The sequence below is a fragment of the Bos mutus genome, chromosome 14, assembly GCF_027580195.1.
Source record: "Bos mutus isolate GX-2022 chromosome 14, NWIPB_WYAK_1.1, whole genome shotgun sequence".
NCBI lineage: Eukaryota > Metazoa > Chordata > Mammalia > Artiodactyla > Bovidae > Bos > Bos mutus.
This window is the reverse complement of record NC_091630.1, coordinates 17,637,278-17,659,430: the sequence shown is the minus strand read 5'-3', so window position 1 is coordinate 17,659,430 and position 22,153 is coordinate 17,637,278. Positions and strand designations below refer to the sequence as shown.

The window sequence follows — 22,153 nt, the reverse complement described above, 5'->3', positions numbered from 1 at the left end:
TCGGTCAATGTCAGCTTCTTCGGCATCAGTGGTTGGGGCACAGACTTGGATTACTGTGATGTTGAATGGTTTGCCTTGGAAATGAACCAAGATCATTTTGTCATTTTTGAGGTTGCACCCAAGTACTGTATTTCGGACTCTTTTGTTGACTATGAGGGCTACTCCATTTCTTCTAAGGGATTCTTGCCCACAGTAGTAGGTATAATGGTCATCTGAATTAAAGTCTCCCATTCTCATCCATTTTAGTTCACTGATTCCCAAAATATCGATGTTCAGTCTTGCATCTCCTGCTTGATCACATCCAATTTGCCTTGATGGACCTAACATTCCAGGTTCCTATGCAATATCGTTCTTTATAGCATCGGACTTTACTTTCATCACCAAACACATCCACAACTCAGCATCTTTTCCACTTTGGCCCAACCTCTTCATTCTTTCTGGAGCTATTAGTAATTGCCCTCTGCTCTTCCCAAGTAGCATATTGGACACCTTCTGCCCTTGGGGATGCTCATCTTCTGGTGTCATATCTTTTTGCCTTTTCAAACTGTTTATGAAGTTCTTACAGCAAGAATACTGGAGTGTATTGCTGTTTCCTCCTCCAGTCGGCCACGTTTTGTCAGAACTCTTCATTATGACTGGTCTGTCTTGGGTGACCCTGCATAGCCTCGCTGATAGCTTCACTGAGTTATGCAAGCCCCTTCATCACGACAAGACTATGATCTATGAAGGGGGAAGAGAGGAGCCAAAGACAGAGAAGCTCTCTACAGCCAGAAAAAAACAAGACCTGGTGCTGATGTGACTCAGATCATCAGCTCCTTATTTATTGCAAATTTCAGACTTAAATTGAAGAAAGTACGGAAAAACCAATAGGCCATTCAAAGTGAAAGTGAAAGTTGCTCAGTCGTGTCTGACTCTTTGTGACCCCATGGACTGAGGCCTGCTAGGCTCCTCTGTCCATAGAATTCTCCAAGGCAGAATATTGGAGTGGCTAACCATTCTCTTCTCCAGGTGATCTTCCCAACCTAGGGATTAAACCTGGGGTTCTTACCAACACAGGGATTGAAACCAGATCTCCCTCATCTGAGCCACCAGGGAAGCCCCAGTAGGCCATTCAGGTATGACCTGAATCAAATCCCTTATGATTATACAGTGGAGGTGACAAATAGATTCAAGAGATTAGATCTGGTAGACAGAGTGCCTGAAGAACTATGGACAGAGTTGGTAACACCGTACAGGAGGCAGTGACCAAAACCTTCCCAAAGAAAGCGAAATGCAGGAAGACAAAAGTGGTTATCTCAGGAGGCTTTACAAATAGCTGAGGAAAGAAGAGAAGCGAAAAGCAAGGGAGAAAGGGAAAAATAGATCCAAATGAATGCAGAGTTCTAGAGAATAAAGAGCAAGGAGAGACAAGAAAGCCTTCTTAAAGGACCAATGCAAAGAGAGAGAAAACAATAGAATGGGAAAGACTAGAGAGCTCTTCAAGAAAATTAGAGATATCAAAGGAGTATTTCATGCAAATATGGGCACAATAAAGGACAGCAATGGTGAGGACCTAAGAGGAGCAGAAGAGATTAAGAAGAGGTGGCAAGAATACACAGAAGAACTATGTAAAAAAGGTCTTAATGACCCAGATAACCACGATGGTGTGATCACTCACCCAGAGCCAGACGTCCTAGAGTGTGAAGGCAAGTGGACCTTAGGAAGCATTACTACGAACAAAGCTAGTGGAAGTGATGGGATTCCAGCTGAGCTATTTAAAATCCTAAAAGGTTATGCTGTTAAAGTGCTGCACTCAATATGTCAGCAAATTTGGAAACCTCAGCAGTGGCCACAGGACTGGAAAGGTCAATTTTCATTCCAATCCCAAAGAAAGGCAATGCCAAAGAATGTTCAAACTACCATACATTTGCACTTATTTTGCATGCTAGTAAGGTTATGCTCAAATCCTTCAAACTAAGCTTCAACAGTATTTGAACCTAGAACTTCCAGAGGTATAAGCTGGGTTTAGAAAGGCAGGGGTACCAGAGATCAAATTGCCAACATCCAGTGGATCATAGAGAAGCAAGGGAATTCCAGAAAAATATCTACTTCGCGTCACTGACTATGAGGAAGCCTATGTGGACCACAACAAACTGGAAAATTCTTAAAGAGATGGGAATACCAGACTACCTTACCTGTCTCCTGAGAAACCTGTATTCAGCAACAGTTAGAACCAGACATGGAACAACAGACTGGTTCCAGATTGGGAAAGGAGTATGACAACGCTGTATAGTGTCACCCTGTTTATTTAATTTATATGCAGAATGAAAAGTCTAGTTGCTCAGTTGTGTCTGACTCTACTACCCTATGGACTATATTGCCTGCCACGCTCCTTCATCACAGGATTTTCCAGGCAAGAATACTGGAATGGGTTGCCATTTCCTTCTCCAAATATGCAGAATACATCCTGCAAAATGCCAGGCTGAATGGATCACAAGCTGGAATCAAGATTGCCAGGAAAAATATCAACAGCCTCAGATACCCAAATGATACCACTTTAATGGCAGAAAGTGAAGAGGAACTAAAGAGCCTCTTGATGAGAGTGAAAGAGGAGAGTGAAAAAACTGGCTTGAAACTCAACATTCAAAAAACTAGATCATGGCATCTGGTCCCATCACTTAATGGCAAATAGAAGGGGAAAAAGTAGAAGCAGTGACAGATTTTCTTGGGTTCCAAAGTAACTAAGGACAGTGACTGCAGTCATGAAATTAAAAGATGCTTGCTCCTTGGAAGAAAAGCTACAACAAACCTAAACAGCATATTAAAAAGCTGACATTACTTGCCAACAAATGTCCAGATAGTCAAAACTATGGTTTTTCCAGTAGAATGTACACGTGTGAGAGTTGGTCCATAAAGAAGGCTGAGTGCCAAAGAATTGATGCTTTCAAATTATGATGCTAGAGAAGACTCTCGAGAGTCCCCTGGGCTGCAAGAAGATCAAACCAGTTAATCCTAAAGGAAATCAACCCTGAATATTTATTGGAAGGATTGATGCTGAGGCTGAAGCTCCAGTACTTTGGCCACCTGATGCAAAGAGCTGATTCAATGGAAAAGACCCTGATGATGCTAGGAAAGATTGAAGGCAAAAGGAAAAGGGGGCTGCAGAAGACAAGATGGTTAGATAGGATTACTGATTCAACAGACATGAATTTGAATGAACTCGAGGAGATAGTGGAGGACAGAGGAGCCTGGCAAGCTGCAGTCCATGGGGTCACAAAGAGTCAGACCTGACTTAGGAAATCAACAACAGCCACCTCTTAAAGACCCTATCTCATGATACAGTCACAGTGAAAGTTAGGACATCAACATACAAATTTGGGAGAGACATAGTTCATTCTATAGCACATACTGTACTTTCTACATCTTGCATTTTAAGTTTAGTGTTGTTTTTAATTCTACCCACACTGCTCTACTTAGATAGATCTCATTTATTCAGCTTAATTGCTGCATTCCCATCATATGCATAAATATACTATTTTATTGAACTATTTCTTTACTGTATTTTTTCAATTTATACGTTTATAAATAGCACTGCAAACAACCTTGCTGTAAATGCCTCCGTATTCATGTGATTAAAATGTTTTTGGAATGGTTAAGTAATAGAGTTTGAGTGTGTGTCAGTCTATGTTCTTATTTCTCCTCATCTGGTATGTTCAGACTTTCAAATTTTTGTCCATCTGTTGATGACAAATGGTATGTCATCATACTAATGCATTCATTTCTATCCACCTAATTATTAGTAAGGGCTTCCCAGGTGGCTCAGTGGTAAAGAATCGGCCTGCCAATACCGGAGCCACTGGAGACTCGGGTTGGATCCCTGGGTCAGGAAGATCCCCTGAAGGAAAAAATGTCAACCCTTTCCAGGATTCTTGCTGGGATAATCCCATGGATAGAGGAACCTGGTGGGCTACAGTCCATGGGGTCATAAAGAGTTGGACATGACTGAGTGGCTGAGCATGCATGTAATTATTAATAAGATGGAACAATTTTTCACATGTTAACTATTGAGATATTGTATCAGGATTGTAGTAAGCCTATAATTCAATTTGAGAATTTATGTCATAAATTAGAAAACATTTTGTTTTCTAATCCATGAACACAGTTTATTTCTGTTTAGTTCTTCTTTAATTTCTTTCATCAATGATTTTGCATTTTTTGTGACATATTGAATATATTTTGTGAAATTTATTCCAAAGTATTTCATATTCAAGATAATGTTATTGGTATTTTTTTAAATTTCAAATTCTAATTTTTTTAGAAAAAATTTTTATCTTGAGATAATTAACATTCATGCTACTGCTGCTGTCGCTTCAGTCATGTCCGACTCTGTACGACCCCATAGATGGCAGCACATCAGGCTCCACTGTCCCTGGGATTCTCCAGCCAAGAACACTGGAGCGGGTTGTCATTTCCTTCTCCAATGCATGAAAGTGAAAAGTGAAGTCTCTCAGTCGTGTCTGACTCTTGCGACCCCATGGACTGCAGCCCACCAGGCTCCTCCATCTATGGGATTCTCCAGGCAATAGTACTGGAGTGGGGTGCCATTGCCTTCTCCAATTAGGAAATAGCAAAAATAGTAGAGAGGTCTCATGTACCTTTCCCCCAGTTTCCCCCAGTGGCTACACCTTGCTATTACAATAGTAAAATCAGGAAACTAATATTGATACAAGGTGTGTGTATAGTTCATGCCATTTTGTCACATGTGTATATTCGAGTAACCAACACTCTATCCAAGATGCACCACAAAGATGTTCCTTGTGACTGTAAGTCATCTCCAACCAATTATCCTAATATTTTAGCCATGAATCTTTCCCCCATTTATATAATTTTGTCATTTTTGAGAATGTTTTATAAATGGAATCATACAATATGTGACTTCCTGAGACTGGCATTTCTCACCCAACATAAATACCCTGGAGATGAGTCCACACTGTCATGTGTATCTGCAGTTCATCCTCTCTGTTGTTTAGCAGTGTTCTGTTGGGAGAAGGCAGTGGCACACCACTCTAGCCTCTTGCCTGGAGAATCCCAGGGACGGGGGAGCCTGAGGGGCTGCCGTCTGTGGGGTCGCACAGAGTCGGACACGACTGAGCGACTCAGCAGCAGCAGTGTTCTGAAGTACATTGTACCACAGTGCAGCCATTCACTCATTAAAGGACATTTGGTTAGTTCCTGTTTGGGGCTGTTAGAATAAAATGTTATGTAGTCACTCCCACCGCTGTCTCCTCCTCCTCCTCCTCCTTCTTATTTGAATGCTTTTATTTTATAACAGCTTTATTGAAATTTAATTCTCATACCATAAAATTTACACTGTTAAAGTGCACAATTTTATGGTTTTAGTATATTTGCAGAGCTGTGTGACTATCACCACTACCTAACTGTAGAACATTTTCATCACCCCAAAAAGAAACTGTATACCCATTAGCAATCACTCCCCTTTCCTTCTTCCTTCCTAGCCTCCGGAAACCACTAATCTATTTTCTGTATCTGGACATTTCATATAAAAGAAATAATACCGTATGTGGTTCTTACGCCTGGCTCCTTTCACTTAACATGGTATTCTCAAGGTTCATCTATTTGTAGCACGTGTCAGTACTTTATTCTTCTCATGACTAACTGGTATTACACTGTATGGTTGAAATGCATTTTGCTTATCCGTTCATCAGCTGATGTATTGGGTTGTTTCCACTTTTTGGCTTTATTAATAATGCTGCTGTGAACATTCTTATGCAACCTTATATATATAGACATGTTTTAATTTTTCTTGGGACCTAGAAGTTGAATTATTGGCTCCTTTTGAGGAATTGCCAAACTTCTCTAAAGCTATAGTATCATCTTGGTATTTTGATTTTCACGTGGTATCTTTTTCCATCTGCTTACATTACTACCTATATCATTATATTTGAATTAAGTTTCCTATAGACAGCATATAGTTGGGTCATGGTAGTGTTTGGTTTTTAATCTACTTTACCAATCTCTTTCTTTTAATTGGTGTATTTAGTCTATGCATCTTTAATATAATTATTGATATGTTAGTTTTTAAATGTCATTGTACTTTCTGTTTTGCTTATTCCCTCTCTTCTTTTTTCTATTTCCTTGTCTTACACTCCTGTGTATGACTTGAACATCTCTTAGAATTTCATTTTGGTGTCTCTCTGTTTAGATGTTTCAGCAGTTACTTAGATATCACCTTATACAAGCATAACTTCTCAATTTATTGGTGTTGACATTTTACCAGTTTGGGTCTCAAAACTACCTCCCTTTAAGTCTCTTTCCCCTCACCTGTTTACAATTATCTTAAATACTTCTCAACATATATTGAGAATCCCATCAGACAGTTTTATAATTTTTGCTTCAACTGTTAAACATAAATCAGGAAATTCAAAGTGAAAAGTCTGTTGTATTAACCCTTACTTTTGCTCTATTTTTACTCTTTTTTGATGTTCCAAGATTTGTTTTGTTCTTTCTTTTTCCTTTATGTAAGCTGTTATTTCTCACTGCTTTCAAGATTCTTTTCTTTGTGTTTAGTTTTCAGAATTTTGAATATGATATGTCTTATGCAGATTTCTTTGGGTTGTTTCTGTTTGAGGATTGCTCAAGTTCTTGATTCTGTATATTTATATCTTTTGCCAAGTTTGGAAGAGGGGGATTTATATTAATGCTACATATATTTGTGTATATGGGTCACAAAGAGTCGGACACTCAGTTCAGCAACTGAACTGAACTGAACTGATACACTTTCTTTATGATCCATATTCATGATACCTTGGGTACTTCATTTCTGAGAGATTTTTGGTTTTTTCAATCTTTTTTAAGTTCAGTAAACAGTCATTTTACATTTTCCTTTTAAAATGTTTTGATCTGTTTCTGTTCTGAGTTTCTGCATTTAGGATTTGGAGTTTTATGTCATATATGCAAATGTTTGTATAGGAATATTTTATCTATTTTGGGCTCCTATGTTAGAGTTTTATGATTCATGATTGGATTTCTTGGAGAGTACTGTTATCAACTAAAATATTGGACTTCTCACTTTGTTTTATTCTTGCAGTGGTTTTATGGGATATCACCTGTTATTTTCTGCTCATTTTGAAATGTCTTATATTTTTCTCAACCACCAATAATAGGGAGTAGTTAGAATTCTAATACACTATGGATGAGAGTATAGATTGAACTTTAGAAAACAATTTTACTTTATCTGGTAAATTAAAAGATGCACTTAGCCTTCAATTTATCCAATCTACTTGTAAATACATATATCCTAGAGTAATTTATGGACACAGATATCAGGTCATATGCACATGGTTTATAGCACCCATGTTTTCAAAAGCAAAAAATCAGAAGCTATCCAAATATCAACAGGAGATTGTTAAAAATAAATTCATGTAGTAGAACACTGCTGTGATGGAAAACAAATAAACTATACTACAATAATAAACATAGACATACATCAGGAATATACTGCTGACTGGAAAAGTTGCAAAAATATAACCAGTCAACTCTGCTTATATAAAGTTAAAATTCACATAAAACGAATCAATACAAATGCGATAAAATATAAAAAAAAGGAATGATAAACACAAAGTTCAGTACAGTGGTTACCTTTGTAGGTTGGGTGGAGACATGATGTGATTGGGCAGGCGACACAAAAGGGAGCAGAGGCGCTGGTAACGTGGCGTCTCTTAAGCTTTGGTGGTATTGTTATTATTCATATCCTATTGTTAGAATATTTTAATAAGTATTCAATATATAACAACATTTTTATATGAATGATACTGCAAAAAGTTACCAGATTTTCAAAAGCTTCTCTTTGGTTGATGTTTTCTATCAGGAGGTTGAGGGTATTTCCAGGATAGAATGGGAATCGGGAAAGGCCTAAGAGCAAGAAAATAGGAAGAGGTGTCTGTAAAATCTTGCTTCCACTGAATCAGTTCTTCACAATATGACTTCACGTATTTTTGTTGATGTATTAAAAGTTCTTTAATCATAGGGCAAATATTCACTCATATACAGCTTATGAGCGACTTGTATCTTCTTCCCAGGTGGCGCTGGTGGTAAAGAATCCACCTGCCGATGCAGGGGACTCAAGAGACATGGGTCCAATCCCTGTGTTGGGAAGATCTCCTGGAAGAGGAAATGGCAACCCACTCGAGGATTCTTGCCTGGAAAATCCCATGGACAGAGGAGCCTGGTGGGCTACAGTCCATGGGGTCACAAAGAGTCAGACACAACTGAATGACTGAGCACAGAGCTCATGTATGGAAATGAAATGTTATTACACTTAAATATAATTAGTTTTGGATTATTTATTTTAAAAATTTCTGCAGTTATTTCCCTTCCAGTGGTTTGGGTAATAAGTGATAGATCATATAATACAAAAGCTGATTTCTCCCTCAAACCAACTATGCATCTGGCCCAATCTATATAATCTGACAAGAAACAGAGTTCACTAAATAAAAACCCTCATATTTACCTTCTTCAGACCCTTGAGGCAAGTACGTGTCTGACTGAACCACATGAATGTGATACTAATTTGGTAGGCTCAGAAAGAAAATATATTGAAGGGTTCATTTAGGGAGGAAAAAATAGAATGTTGTCTAACTTAAGTACAATTGGAGCTTTTTTCTGATTACGTCTGTGGCATGTGAATAACTTCACCAATCAGATGAGTCCTATGTGAGCCTGCTGCATTTTTTACTAACGTGGCCTAAATAGTCTCTCAAAAAGAGCTCCCTATCCTAATCCCTTTCTTCCTTCTTTCACCAGACTTTTATTGATTATCTACTACATAGAATTTTATTGATGATCTATTTATCCCTTTTATATATGCTAGGAACATAAATATAAAATTTACATATAGTGTAAGGATAGAAAGACACACACATATACTTAACTGAAAAGAATATAAACAAAAAACTGAAATCCCAGAAATTTAGTAATTAATTATTTGTGGGGGGAAAGTAAAGGATCTCAAAGAAAAGGTTAATTTGAGTTGGTTTTAAATAGTAAGCTCTATTCAGGTCTCCCGCATTGCAGGCAGATTCTTTACCAGCTGAGCCACAAGGGAAGGCCAATAATACTGGAGTGGGTAGCCTATCCCTTCTCCAGCAGATCTTCCCAACCCAGGAATCAAACCAGGGTCTCCTGCATTACAGGCGGATTCTTTACCAACTATTCAACAAATAGTTCTAAATGTATGCATGTATGCCCACTCAGTCGTGTCTGACTTGTTGCGACCCTAAGGACTGTAGCCCACCAGGCTCCTCTGTCCATGGAATTTCCCAGGCAAGAATTCTGGAGTGGGTTGCCATTTCCTCTTCCAGGGAATCTTCCCCACCCAGGGATTGAACCCACATCTCCTGTGTCTGCTACATTGGCTGGCAGGGAGACTCTTTACCACCGTACCACTTGGGAAGTTATCTCAATGTACACTTATTGAATAAAGGTTATAGAAGTAAGGAGGATATAAAGAAGATCTCTTACAGTATCTCAAATTCTTAGGAAGAACGTTACAGCTCTCTGTCATCCCAAGTATTTTCTTTACCAAAGTTTGCTTTGGTAAATATATTGTCTGAAACAAAAGTTGGAACATATAGTGTGAATGAGAGTAGAGAAAATCTTAAATTACTATCTCTCCAGAAAATCCAGAGTGTGTTTGTATCATCCATATTACATTTCATTTATGGAAATGCAAGTGTCCATAAGTGATATTCTGATCTGTCTATATCTGTCAACTAGTAAATGCTAACATGGTTAGGTATAAATATTGACAATCATTTTGTAGGGTAAATAATCCTAAAGAAAACACAGGAATTTTAATTTAAATATTTGTACTATATACAGTAAATGTATTGCCATCACTTACTAGTGATTGCAGCCATGAAATTAGAAGACTCCTTGGAAGGAAAGTTATGACCAACCTAGACAGCATATTAAAAAGCAGAGACATTACTTTGTCAGCAAAGGTCCATCTAGTCAAGGCTATGGTTTTTCCAGTGGTCATGTATGGATGTGAGAGTTGAACTATAAAGAAAGCTGAGGGCCGAAGAATTGATGCTTTTGAACTGTGGTGCTGGAGAAGACTCTTGAGAGTCCCTTGGACTGCAAGGAGATCCAACCAGTCCATCCTAAAGGAGATCAGTCCTGGGTGTTCATTGGAAGGACTGATGCTGAAGCTGAAACTCCAATACTTTGGCCACCTGATGTGAAGAGCTGACTCATTTGAAAAGGCCCTGATATTGGGAAAGATTAAGGGCAGGAGGAGAAGGGGACGACAGAGGATGAGATGGTTGGATGGCATCACCGACACAATAGACATGGGTTCGGGTGGACTCCAGGAATTGGTGATGGAAAGGGAGGCCTTGTGTGCTGTGGTTCATGGGGTCACAAAGAGTCGGACACGACTCAGTGACTGAACTGAACTAGTAACAACAGATTTCTCACATGCATTTATTTTAACACAGAAAGTATAAGGTAAAGAAGACCAATAGAGTATAAGTTTGTTCCAAGATGCTATTGTCAATGAATACATATGAGAAAATGTTGGAAAAAGTGAATATGGGAAACTCAAGACTTTTTTGTAACATGAAAATATATCTTCTGAAAAAAATCACTTACTATGAAAAGCATTGGGTTTATCTAGGTAACCATAGGCATGACTCTTAACCCTCTTAACCTCAATTTTATCAACTGATAGTGATAATATTAACCTCATATGATGTGAGATGGATTAATTGAAATGATATGAATAAAAGAACTTGTAGGGTACTCAACTATACAATTGTAAGGTATTATTGATCCAAGACAGTATAGTATAGTAGATAGGAGTGCAGTTTTTCGAGTGAGCCTACCTAGTTTTGAATCCTGGCCTTACCATTGATCGGTTCTAATACCTCAGGGAAACCACTTCACTTCCCAAAACCTCATTTTTTTCCTATGAGATGGAAATAGTAAGAGAACTTACATAACAGAGTAGAATTAAATATAGTATGTGAAGCATACTACATGTCATAAAGATATCATTATCTTATTGTAGTAGTAAGTGTCCTTAATAACCCCCTTTTTAGAATAATTTAATTTAATATAATTACAGGATGGAATCAAACAATATTCGAGTACTTCAGGATCTGTTATCAAAGCAGCTGCTTTAACTAGTGACCCAGGTTTAGGCATGCAAGCGTACGGCCGACAGGTAAGCAGGAAAGATATCAGAGATATCACTTCTTCTCTAGAGCATTGGATGGTGTCATGCAGTAGCTGAGTTATTTTTAAAGGAATAGATATATGTTTGTTTGAAAATAAGGCTAAAATTCCTTGAGGAGAGACTGGAATAGAGTTTGCTTGAGTCTTCAGAGAACATTACAATTTCGGCTGATCCTGAACAACATAATCAGAGAAAATAATTTCTGGATACATATGAAGAAGATTTTAGTGGCAGAAGTTGAGATAACTATCTTATTGGAAAAGAGATAATCATATATATAAGAATATATGTAGGTTGATATATTCTTAGGTCAAGAGAAGAAAGAAGAATGTCAAATGCTAGTATCAATTTTTAAAATTATTTGAAGTGGTCATAAAATTGATCAAAAACTAATATATGTACATATATGATCAATAGCTAATATATCTTTTTGATAATACATGATCAGCAACTAATATATGTACAATTTTTATGTTTATATTTATAACATACATTAGTGTCCCAGAAATTTTATAAGTTTAACTTATGTACATTTTTAAAGACTGATATTAAAAGTGTTTATATCATAGGCTAATACTAGCTTAAGAAACAATGTTTCTGGTACTCGAAATGTCAAATGTGTTCAGCCTCCCAGCTAAGATAACTGATAGATTATAAAGCTATTATTGAGATAAATGTCCAATTTTGTAAAGCCATATATTGAAAAATATATATTTAAAAGTGTGTGATACCTAATGCCATTTAGAAGAACATTTATTAGGAAATGACTAGCATTAAGTTTCAGAAACACAGTATAAAAATAAGGGGAGAGGAAGTCTCTTCCACAAATGTTGCTGGGCAAACTGGATAGCTACATGTAAAAAAAAAAAAAAAGAAATTAGATCATTCTTTAACTCCACACACAAAAATAAGCTCAAAATGGATTAAAGACCTAAATGTGAGACCAGATACTATAGGATTCCTAGAGGAAAACATAAGCAGAAAACTCTTGGCATAAATCATAGCAATATCTTTTTTGGTCTATCTCCCAGAATAAGGGAAATAAAAACAAAAATAAACAAATGGGACCTACTTAAACTCTAAAGCTTTTGCAGAGTAAAGGGAACAGTAAACAAAATGAAAAGACAACCCACAGATTGGGAGAAAATATGCACAAATGATGTGACTGATAAGGGATTGCTGCTGCTGCTGCTAAGTCGCTTCAGTCGTGTCTGACTCTGTGTGACCCCATAGACGGCAGCCCACCAGGCTCCCCCATCCCTGGGATTCTCCAGGCAAGAGTACTGGAGTGGGGTGCCATCGCCTTCTCCCAATAAGGGATTAGTCTCCAAATTTTACAAACAGCTTGTGAACCGCTCAGTATCACAGTAATCCAAGTCCGTGTCCCAACCACTAAATGCCAAAGAAGCTGAACGGTTCTAGGAAGACCTACAAGACCTTCTAGAACTCACACCAAAGATGTCCTTTTCATCATAGGTAATTGGAATGCAAAATAGGAAGTCAAGAGGTACCTGAAGTAACAGGTAAGTTTGGCCTTGGAGTACAAGATGAAGCAGGGGAAAGGCTAACAGAGTTTTGCCAAGAGAACGCCTTGGTCATAGTAAACACCCTTTTTCAAGAACATAAGATAAGACTCTACACATGGACATCACCAGATGGTCAACACAGAAATCAGATTAATTATTTTCTTTGCAGATGAAAATGGAGAAGCTCTATACAGTCAGGAAAAACAAGATCTGGAGCTGAGTGTGGCTTAGATCATGAGCTTCTTATTGCAAAATTCCAGTTTAAGTTGAAGAAAGTAGGAAAACCACTAGATCATTCAGGTGTGACCTATATCAAATCCCTTATGATTATACAGTGGAGGTGACAAATAGATTCAGGAGATTAGATCTGGTAGACTGAACGCCTGAAGAATTATGGGCAGAAGTTTGTAATCTTGTACAGGAGGTAGTGACCAAAACCATCCCCAAGAAAAGAAATGCAGGAAGACAAAGGGTTGTCTGAGGAGGCCTTACAAATAACTGAGAAAAGAAGAGAAGCAAAAGGCAAAGGAGAAAGGGACAGATATACCCAACTGAATGCAGAAAAGAATAGCAAGGAGAGATAAGAAAGCCTTCTTAAGTGAACAATGCAAAGAAATAGAGGAAAAATAATAGAATGGGAAAGACTAGGTATCTCTTCAAGAAAATTGGAGATATCAAGGGGACATTTCATGTGAGGATGGGCATGATAAAGGACAGCAATGGCAAGAACCAAACAGAAGCACAAGCGATTAAGAAGAGGTGGCAAGAATACACAGAACTATGCAAAAAAGCCTGAGTGATGAAGAACTGACACTTTTGAATTGTGGTGCTGGAGAAGACTCTTGAGAGTCCTTTGGACTGCAAGGAGATCAAACCAGTCAGTCCTAAAGGAAATCAACTCTGAATGTTCTTTGGAAGGACTGATGCTGAAGCTGAAGCTCCAGTATTCTGGCCTCCTGATGGGAAGAGCTGACTCATGGAAAAGACCCTGATGCCGGGCAAGATTGAGCGCGGGAGGAGAAGGGGGCAATGGAGGATGAGATGGTTGGATGGCATCACCGGCTCAATGGACATAAGTTTGAGCAAACTCCAGGAGATAGTAAAGAACAGGGAAGCCTGGCATGCTGCAGTTCATGGAGTTGAAGGAGTCAGACATGACTTAGTGACTGAACAACAACAACACGTGATGCTTAACAGCATCAAAACAAACAGCCCACTCAAAAAAATGGGCAGAAGAACTAAGTAGACATTTCTCCAAAGAAGATATACAGATGGCCATTAGGCACATGAAAAGATGTTCAACATTGCTAATTATAATGAAATGCAAATCAAAAGTACAATAAGATATCACCTCATACCTGCGAGAGTAGCTATTACCAAAAAGTCCACAAACAATAAATGCTGGAGAGGGTGTGGAGAGAAACGAACCTTCCTGCGCTGTTTGTGGGAATGTAAATTGATACAGCCACTGTGGAGAAAAGTATGAAGGCTCCTTAAAAAACTGAAAATAGAGCTACCATATGGTCCTACAGTCCCACTGCCAGACATATATCTGGAGAAAAACATGGTCTGAAATGATTCATGCATCCGAATGTGCATTGCAGCCCTGTTTACAATAAGTAAGACATGGACGCAATCTAAATGTCCACCAGCAGAGGAATGGATAAAGAAGACGTGGTATATATTTACAATGGAGCATCACTCAGCCATTAAAAAGATTGAAATAATGCCATTTGAAGCAACATGGATGGACTGGAGAGCCTCTGTCTGACTTCACTCAGTATGAGTGGAAATACCATATGACACCCCTTACATGTGGGATCTAAAAGGATATGATACGAATGAACTTATCTGCAAAACAGAAGCAGACTTATAGACTCCAAGAATGAGCTTATGGTGGCTGGGGGGAAGGTTGGGGAGAAGGGACAGATATATGTATATTTTAAATATATATTAAAATATAAACATTTTAATATATATATTTAAATATCTTTATATTTCATTTATCATTTTGTTAATTTTTAATATATATTATATATAAATATAAGTAATATGTTACAACTGAAAACTGTTAAGAGAGTAAATCTGAGACTTCTCATCATAAGGAATAATTTTTTCTATTTCTTTAATGTTCCATCTATATGTGATGAAAGGTGTTTTTTAAACCTCTTGTGATCCTTTCATGATGTGTATAAGTCAAATCATTATTATTATACACCTTTAGCTTAAACAGTGCTATATGTTGATTATATCTGAATAAAACTAGAAGAAAAATCAAATTATTAAAATTTAGATCAAGGCTAAAGAGAAATACCTTTACTTCATCATAAATATATCTATATAAATGTAGATTAATTCCTATAATTATAAATTTATGAAATGTGCATGTTTTCTATATTCTGTTCTTTGACATTAAAAGGCCTTTAAATGAAGGGGCTGATATAAGCTGTCTTACCTTCAGTTTATTTCCTGGGGCAAATATCTCTAAAATTAATTTTGCAAAATTGTTTTTGTAGCCAACCTGGTGCTACTCAAAGTACATAGAAGCCTTAGAACAGGAAAGGATTCTTCTTAAAATTCAAGAGGAACTAGAAAGAAAGTTGTTTGCAGGTAAGTTTTGCTCTTTGTTTTCAGGGCTGCTTTGTTGTCTTGAATCACAGGTTAATTCTAGAGGGTTTTGCTAATGATTCCTTCACTGTTTCTCTTGTTTCCGTGCAGCCACACCATCTTTTACAAATTTCAAGTCTACTGCTTCCACTCTGTCTTTGAAAAAGACTGTGTCCTCCCACAACATCCAGAGTGAGTGTCAAGTGACAGTCTGATTTCAGTTCTTTCTTCCTTATTGTTAGAACTCTACCTCTCACCTGGCCATCTGGAGAGGGCAGAAAGGGATGAGGACTGACTCCCTCCCAACTGCTCTGAGCCCCAGGTTAGGAGAATTTCAGAGTGTAGGTGCTCCATCTCTTTGTCTCTGTTTTCTTCTCTTTTGCTGAGGAGGATGGACTACGACATATACCCAACACTGCATACCATTTCCAGACAGCACTCACGGGAGCGCATATCCTGCTGCTAGGTACAACGGAAGTTCATAGACTGAATTGATCAGTCCCATCCATGTCCCTCTGACTCACACACTAATGCACATGGACATCTGCACAATGCGCACGCGCGCACACACACACACACACACACACATACACACACACCCCTACTTACACTCTCCACTAACAAATTAATAGGCAGGAGTGACTTGCCTCCCTTTTGAACGGCACAGTCTCCTGCACAGGAAGGCCCCTGGGGAATGATCATTTATTGCTCCTATCTACTCCTTATCTAGTTTTCTCTTATCTAGTTTTCTCTTCCACAAAGAACATTTATAGAAGAATGGGCTCAGTTTTCCAAGGTTTTGCAAGCTGAGTTTTTCTAAGTTCCATTTTCCCAAGATGGGAATACAAGAAGGAACTGATAATTAATAACTGAAAATCAAGCTGGGGTCCTTTTCTCATACAGATACTGATGTGATTATACAGTTTTGATCAGATACTAATGTTAGACTTTTTAACAATGCCCTTAGAAAGTAGTATTACTAGTGTAATGTAATATATGTGCAACCCATTGAACTAAAACTCAAAGGACCCAGTAAAAGTCCCATTTCTCTTCTATTTTGTAGCTTAGATTTTTGTTTCTCAAAATCCTTAGTTTTCTGGTTCTTGGGAGGATATGATGATCAGGCCTTTATGCTCTTAGCCTGCTCATCTCTCTTCTTTTCAGATTTATCCTTAACCACTGTGCTCCTGTCAGTTCCCTTACCCCTTAGATCAACATCACAGTGCCTCCAACATTAGGGTGTGCTGACTTATTTGTTAACTGTTTGATCCTTCTTACAACTCTAAGTTTTTGTTGTTATTTTGGATTTAAATTTTCTCTCATTGATTATGTTTCAGTCATTTCTTCTTTTTTCTTTGCAGGAATTCTTTAAACCAAGTTTTAACTAACATGGAAGCACAAGTGGTTTTTTGATGGTCTGCTTTAGAGCAAGCCTGTCATCTAAATAAAGTTTGGCTTTACTTCCATAGTTTAAAAATTACAGCTCTTCTGTACACATAACGTGGTGGTGGTGGTTTAGTCGCTAAGTCGTGTCCGACTCTTGCAACCCCATGGACTGTAGCCCGCCAGGCTCCTTTGTCCATGGGATTTTCTAGGCAAGAATACTGGAGTGGGTTGCCATTTCCTTCTCCAGGGGATCTTCCCGACCCAGGAATTGAACCCAGGTCTCCTGCATTGCAGGCAGATTCTTTACCTACTGAGCTAGGAGGGAACACCTAACATATAAGACTATTAAAAAAAAACTTTAACTCATTTAGAATAAAACAAATTCTATCTCGGAAGAATCAAAATATTTTATCACAGACCTGAAGAAACCATGTTTTGCTCCTTAAATAGTCTTTTAACAAAAATGTTCCTTGAGCATTCAGTATACAGTTGACCCTTGCACAACATGATTTTGAACTATACAGTTCTACTTATATGCAGATATTTTTCAATAGTAAACGTTACAGTACTCCTGGATCTGTGGCTGGTTGAATCCACAGATGCAGAACTGCGTATATGGAGGAGCCATGGATACAGGGATCTGCTATAAGTTATACAGAGAATTTCAACTTTATGGTGCCCCTAACCTCTGTGTTGTTCAAGGGTCAGCTGTATTTGGTTGGCAGATACATTCAGCAAGTGGCTAGGGATATTCCTAGCAATAAACTGACCCAAAATATAGAGGGAAGAGCCTTCCTCATCTTGTCCCTATCCCTATTCCCAACTCTAAAGAAGCTGTATTTTAAATCTGTGTGGCTCTCAGACTTCAGTGTGCATGAGACTCACTGTAACATTTGCTAGCAATGCAGATTCCTGGGCTCACTCTCTGAGAGTTTGATTCTGTAGTTCTTGGACAGAACCCAGGAATCCCCCTCTTTAATGGACATCCTAGTTGTCCGTGTGATAAACTGTTAGGGTAGCAAGAGAAGAGTTTTAAAAGGCAAAAGCTCCCTTATTAACTAGAGACAGTAACAAATCTGCCTGCAACGCGGGAGACCTGAGTTTGATCCCTGGGTCGGGAAGATCCTCTGGAGAAGGGCATGGCAACCCACTCCAGTGGTTCTTGCCTGGAGAATTCCATGGACAGAGGAGCCTGGTGGGCTACAGACCATGAGGTTGCAAAGATTCAGACACAACTGAGCGACTGACACACACACTTGTAGCAGAGGAAACCCAGACATACATCTACGTATCTTCTTTCCTAGAGGGAAAGGAGAATCTGTAAGAAATTATCTGGGAGGGTGAACCTTCATCATCTGTTTGCCTTGGGACTCAGAAACTCCAAGGACTGTGACCTGGGTTAGCAGATTGGAAGCATTAGACTTCCACTTTACTATCATCCCAGAAAGTATATTCAAAGTGGAAACTACCATTCCTAATTTTTTAAAGAGTTAAGCATTGTATAGAGGGGAGAGCATCAGGAGAAAGACTTCAGAGATCCCACTTGTTTTCTAAAGCAGTGGGTTTGGACACCTTTTTTTTTTTAAGCATCAGAACCCTATAGTTTCCTCTGTTCCCATACTCCCCAATACCCTATATTAGTCAAGAAGTTTGTATTTGTTTTCCATTCATTGCCTTTTTTTTATTCCATTCGTTTTCTGCCTTTTGATTTTAAGTAAGCCACTCCAGTACTCTTGCCTAGAAAATCCTATGGATGGAGGAGCCTGGTAGGCTGCAGTCCATGGGGTCGCTAAGAGTCAGACACGACTGAGCGACTTCACTTTCCCTTTTCACTTTCATGCATTGGAGAAGGAAATGGCAACCCACTCCAGTGTTCTTGCCTGGAGAATCCCAGGGACAGGGGAGCCTGGTGGGCTGCCATCTATAGGGTTGCACAGAGTCGGACACGACTGAAGTGACTTAGCAGCAGCAGCAAGCATTTTCTGTGATTCCATTTTCTCCTTATCAGTTATACATCTTTTTAAAGTTGTCTAGTTAGTTGCCCTAGAATTTGCAATATACATTTACAGCTAATAAAAGTCTACATTCAAATAATATTCTGCTGCTTCATGACTGCTTCATGGGTAATGCAAGTATAATACCTTTTAACAGAATTTTCCAATTCCCTCCCTCCTATCTCTTATCGTATTGCTGTCAGTTAATTTCACTTATCTATAAGCTATAATTGCTGAATGCATTGTTGATGTTATTATTTTTAACAACTGTTTTCTCCTAGGTCAACTCATAATAAGGAAATAAAAGGTATTATTTTTCCTTCATTTATTCCCCTAATACACTTTCATTCTTTGTGTAGATCTGAGTTTCTGACCTATACCATTTCCCTTCTCTCTGAAGAACTTCTTTTAATATTTCTTTTAAGGAAGGTCTATTGTTTGCCTTAAAATATCTTTATTTCTCCTTTAATTTTGAAGGGTAGTTTCACTGGATACAAAATTCTAAGTATTTCTTTTTCTCTTTCAACCTTTCAAACACTTCACTCTCTTTTTGCGTGGTTTCTAAAGAGAAGGCAAATGCAATTCTTTTCTTGACTCTCAGATTCCTTCAAGATTTTCTCTTCATCTTTGACTTTCTGCAGTTCAAACATGATAGGTGTAGATTTTTGTATAAATGTCCTGCTGTAATCGCCGAGCTTTTTGGATCAGTAGTTTTGTGTCTTTCATTAATTTTTGAAAATTCCATCATTATTACTTCAAGTGTTCTGTTCCTTTTCTCCCTGCTATTTCATTATGTACATGTCACATCTTTTGTAATAGTCCCATAGTTCTTGGATATTCTTTTCTTTTTCATTGTTTTTTCCTCTTTGCATTTCAGTTTTGGAATTTTCTGTTAACTTCTCTTTAAGCCCACTGATTCTTTCCTCTGCTGTATTTAGTCTATTGATAAACTCATCCAAGACATTCTTCATTTTTGTTCCAGTGCTTTCAGTTAGTTACTAGCATTTTCTTTTGATTCTTTGTTTGGATTTCTGTCTCTCTGCTTATGTTACTCAGATGTTCTTACATGTTGTACACTTCTTTCTATTAAAATCTCTTAACACATGAATCATAGTGATTTTAAGTTTTTGGTCTGATCATTCTGAAGTCTCTGTCATACTGATTATGATTTGATGCTTGCTTTTTGTCTCTTCAGATATGTTTTTATGCCTTTTAACATGCTTTGTAGTATTTTTTGAAAGTAAGATATGAGGCATCAGGTAAAAGGAACTGAGGTTTATGGACCTTTAGTGTGTGAGATTTTGTATTTATCTGACTAGGAGTTAGGCTGTATTTAATGTTTGCTGTATTTGTGGTGCCAGTGACTGAAATTTCCTCTATGTCTTTGTTATTTTCTTCCTGTGCTTTTGGGTTTTCTTAGAGATCTCTTAATAGGGTCTGAGGCTTGCAGTTCTTTTATCTGTAATCCCCGACATTATACAGGAGTGCTGTTGATGTGGTGATAGAATGTGGGAGGAGGAGGTGTTGTATAGTCCCATGATTAGATCTCTTTCCTTTAGTGAGCCTGGTTGGGTATTTCCCCCCTCCCATGTCAGTTAGGCTTTGGTGAAAACCACAGCCTGTTAGGCTGTCGCAGAATAGTTTCTGTTGAGGGCAGGCATTGTTAGGAAGAATGGATATATTGCAAAATTGTCACTCTGTCGTTCCCCCTAGGAGAAGCAGGAGAGGGGAGTTTTCTCAGATGGAAATTTTTATATTATAAATACTTGCATGTTCATTTTTGGCCTACCCTGAAAGCATCTCACAGCATGAGTTAGTCTCAACTTATGCCACTAGAGTCGGTTTCCTTATATTAGTGCTCAGGAAGAATCTTCTCATTAGCTCTACTGATTCCTTAACATGCCTTCAGTTCGTTTTCTCCTTCTCTCATCCCCCAGTGGATGGCTGCCTTATTTCAGATTCTTACCACCTTGGATGTGAGTTTTAATTAGTATCTCTAAAATAGAAGTGTTTTATTTAGCATGACATGTAAGGCCCTCCTGTCTTCTGATGTAAACAGTGCTTCAGATCAGACATTTGTTCCTCTGGGATGCTATCTTTGATATTCTTATTTCACTGCAGATTTCTAAACAGCTGCATGAGTTATCACTCACTCTTCTGTCCTAACACTATAGCGTGTTCATTACTCTATAATAGCACTAGTTACATTGATTGTAATTTAATTTCCTGGTTAAAGCTGTCATTTGAATTTCAGTATCTTACATAGAACATCTGTAAAATAGATGTTCTTTAAGGATTTGCTGAAATGAAAGAAATATCTGCACTGTAAAATCTCGGGAAAGTAAAAAGTCACTGCTCATTGAAGAAAGTCAGTATAATGCTATTCAAACAATGTTTTCATTGGTATTTTTGTAATTAGAAATGCACAGCAAAGTGGCTTGTTTGTATAAAGTATATTTAATAATCTTTGTTGTAACTACATCATTTTTTCATATTTATGAGAATAGATCTATGTGTCATTGTGTCTTTCAGAGAATAAATTAATACTTATTAAATCACATCCAATCACTTAAATCACTTTAGGCTTGGATTTCTCAGTCTTGGCACTGTTGACATTTTTGGCCAGCTAGCTCTCTGTTGTGAAGGACTCTCCTGTGCACTGTTGAATGTTTAAAAATACACCTGGCTCCCACACTGTGCGCTGGTAGCACCTCCTCGGTGATCGTGACCCAGAATATCTTCAGACATTGCCAAATCATCCCTAATTGAGAACTATTACTTTAGACTTTGGAGAGTTTTTATGTTTTACTTTTTGAAATCCCTAATTACAATGGAATCTTCAAATTATACTTATCTAGCATATCATTTTTTTTAAAGTATCACACCTGCTAGCTCTGTAACACTGCCAAGAGTGCCTTCTAACTAATGACAGCTTATTTGTTCTAGTGGTATCTGTTTTACATCCACTTGAATTATTTCTTTTTTTATATCATCTTTGGAAGTATAATGCCTAAAGGAGATGCTCAACCAATGTTTATTGAATTAATAGAACATAAAATAAATTCCTTACTTAGATATAATGTCAGTGACATACACTATATTTTAGGTAATCTTAAAAGTGCCCTTAAATCTGCATTGGATTTGTACACATAAATAAATAAATTCTAACTGAGCTACATGTTTACATCTGATATGCTTCTTGATTTTATAAGTCCTCATAAAGAAAAAACAACTTACTTTTAGAAGTCTTACATTTTAAAAACACACAAATTACTCTGTAAACTATGTCAGCTTTACACCCTTCAATACATGGGAAAATTGAGGTTATACTTTCTTTATATTATTGTTTGCAGTGAATAACTATTTTGAAATAAATATAATAGTGCAGTAATCTATCAGTA

The 22,153-nt window shown here is 37.7% G+C and overlaps 1 protein-coding gene across 3 annotated transcripts in view; it reads left to right on the top strand.

Annotated features, from left to right (window-relative positions):
- RGS22 (regulator of G protein signaling 22) overlaps positions 1-21,914 on the top strand; it is a 145,452-nt gene extending 123,538 nt beyond the window's left edge. For 2 of the 3 annotated variants that reach the window (XM_070383040.1, XM_070383039.1), the window contains 4 exons: positions 11,129-11,227; positions 15,282-15,375; positions 15,484-15,564; positions 16,734-21,914. In XM_070383040.1, coding sequence (XP_070239141.1) covers positions 11,129-11,227; positions 15,282-15,375; positions 15,484-15,564; positions 16,734-16,744 — 285 coding nt within the window. In that variant the 3' untranslated portion in view covers positions 16,745-21,914. The remainder of the gene's footprint in view (positions 1-11,128; positions 11,228-15,281; positions 15,376-15,483; positions 15,565-16,733) is intronic. The other variant, XM_070383041.1, reaches the window with a different exon arrangement.
- The last annotated feature ends 239 nt before the right edge of the window (positions 21,915-22,153 follow it).